At 40.7% G+C, this 1,664-nt stretch overlaps 1 protein-coding gene across 1 annotated transcript in view; it reads left to right on the top strand.

Annotated features, from left to right (window-relative positions):
* The first annotated feature begins 10 nt into the window (after positions 1-10).
* LOC119592892 overlaps positions 11-1,664 on the top strand; it is a 2,456-nt gene continuing 802 nt past the window's right edge. Inside the window, exons 1-2 of the mRNA XM_037941787.1 lie at positions 11-378; positions 616-1,640. Of these exons, the coding sequence (XP_037797715.1) occupies positions 123-378; positions 616-1,640 (1,281 nt within the window). The 5' untranslated portion in view covers positions 11-122. The remainder of the gene's footprint in view (positions 379-615; positions 1,641-1,664) is intronic.

The following is a 1,664-nucleotide window of genomic DNA, read 5'->3' as shown; positions in this document are numbered from 1 at the left end:
CTTTTGTTGAATTTATCCGCCAGAAGCAACTATTGTGTAAAAAGTGGGTCGAGAGTGAACTTGATGCACTCGAGTACGATAAATTATTAGAACTGTTTATACTCGAAGATATAAAGAAGTGCATGCCTGTAAAGGTTCGCTCTCACATTGACGAGCGTGGTCTGCGCACATTAGCCGAGGTCGGTAGTGCCGCCGATCATTTCGCTCTCACTAATCCTAATTACTATTGCAGATCTAATGAACCTTCATTCCCGTCAAACCAGCATAATAGTAAGAGGATGGAGTATAGTACCAGGAGGACTGACCTGCCAGATACCCATAGGACTGTAAATGCAAAGTCAGAAACAGGTGGTGAGAGTAGGAATATTGCCTCTCGCGGTGAGAATCTTTCTTTTTGCCGTTATTGCAAGAAACATGGTCATGTCATGAATAACTGTTTTAAGTTGGCAAATAAGCGTTCTGACTATAACAAACGCATTTTTCACGTAAATGCTAATAATAAGAAAGAGGTTGCATCTAAATACCATGGGGATAAGCTTGATCTGGGCCTTTCTCCCTTTTCCATGACAGAATCTGCAAATGTGACTCCTTCATTTAAACCCTTTTGTTCTACAGGATTTATTAGTGCTGATGAATCGTGCACGTCTTCTTCCCCAGTCACTATACTACGGGACTCGGCTGCAGATATATCATTGGTGCTCAAAGAGGCTGTTCCTAACCCTGATTGTTACACTGGAGAGATGGTAATTATCAATGGATTGATAGGGTCCAAGAGCATACCCATTTGTGAAGTTTACCTCAAATCTGATTTAATATCCGGTTATGTAAGGTTAGGTGTTGTTGATAGGATACCAAGTGATGGCATTTCATTTCTTATGGGTAATGATCTCGTTGGTGATAAGGTGTGGCCTTGCCCTGTGGTTTCACTTTTTCCCGCGAAAGAAAACAACACTGTAGATTTAGAGAGGGAGTATCCCGACCTCTTCCCTGCGTGTGCTGTCACCCGGAGTGCAAGTCGTAGAACCTCCCCTCCTATCGAAGCGCTTACAACCGGTACTACATTGTCAGATGAGAGCCCTTGTGATGTAATTACTGAAGAATTTACTCTAGCTGATTTTTTCGATTCCTCTGCTAAAGTTTCAAGTAAATGTACATCTGATAATTCTGATATAGTGAATTTCAAAGGCACTCCAGTTACTAAAGAAAAACTAATTGAAGAACAAACTAAAGATCCCGATTTGAAAGTATTTTATGATAGGCTTACCGAAATAAGTGAACTTGAAAATTCCCATACGTGCTACTATCTCCAGTCAGGCGTTCTTATGCGTAAATATAAGCCCTATAATATATCTGCAGACGATACAAGTAAGACTGTACATCAGATTGTAATTCCCAAGTCCCTTCAGATTGATGTTTTGAACATTGCACATGACATTAGTGGTCATTTGGGAGTCAAGAAAACTTATTACAAGATTTTAGCTCATTTTTATTGGCCGAAAATGAAGAGAGATGTTAGTAGTTATTGCCAATCGTGCCATATCTGTCAAGTAAAGGGTAAACCAGGAGCTGGCATCAAACCATATCCCTTGCAACCTATCCCAGTGTTAAGAGAGCCCTTCAGTACAGTGGTTATTGACTGTGTAGGCCCCCTTCCAAAGACTAAA

This window comes from Penaeus monodon, chromosome 31 (genome assembly GCF_015228065.2).
Source record: "Penaeus monodon isolate SGIC_2016 chromosome 31, NSTDA_Pmon_1, whole genome shotgun sequence".
In the NCBI taxonomy this organism is placed as follows: Eukaryota; Metazoa; Arthropoda; class Malacostraca; order Decapoda; family Penaeidae; genus Penaeus; species Penaeus monodon.
Note: the sequence above shows the minus strand (reverse complement) of the source record. Positions and strands in the feature narration are given on the sequence as shown.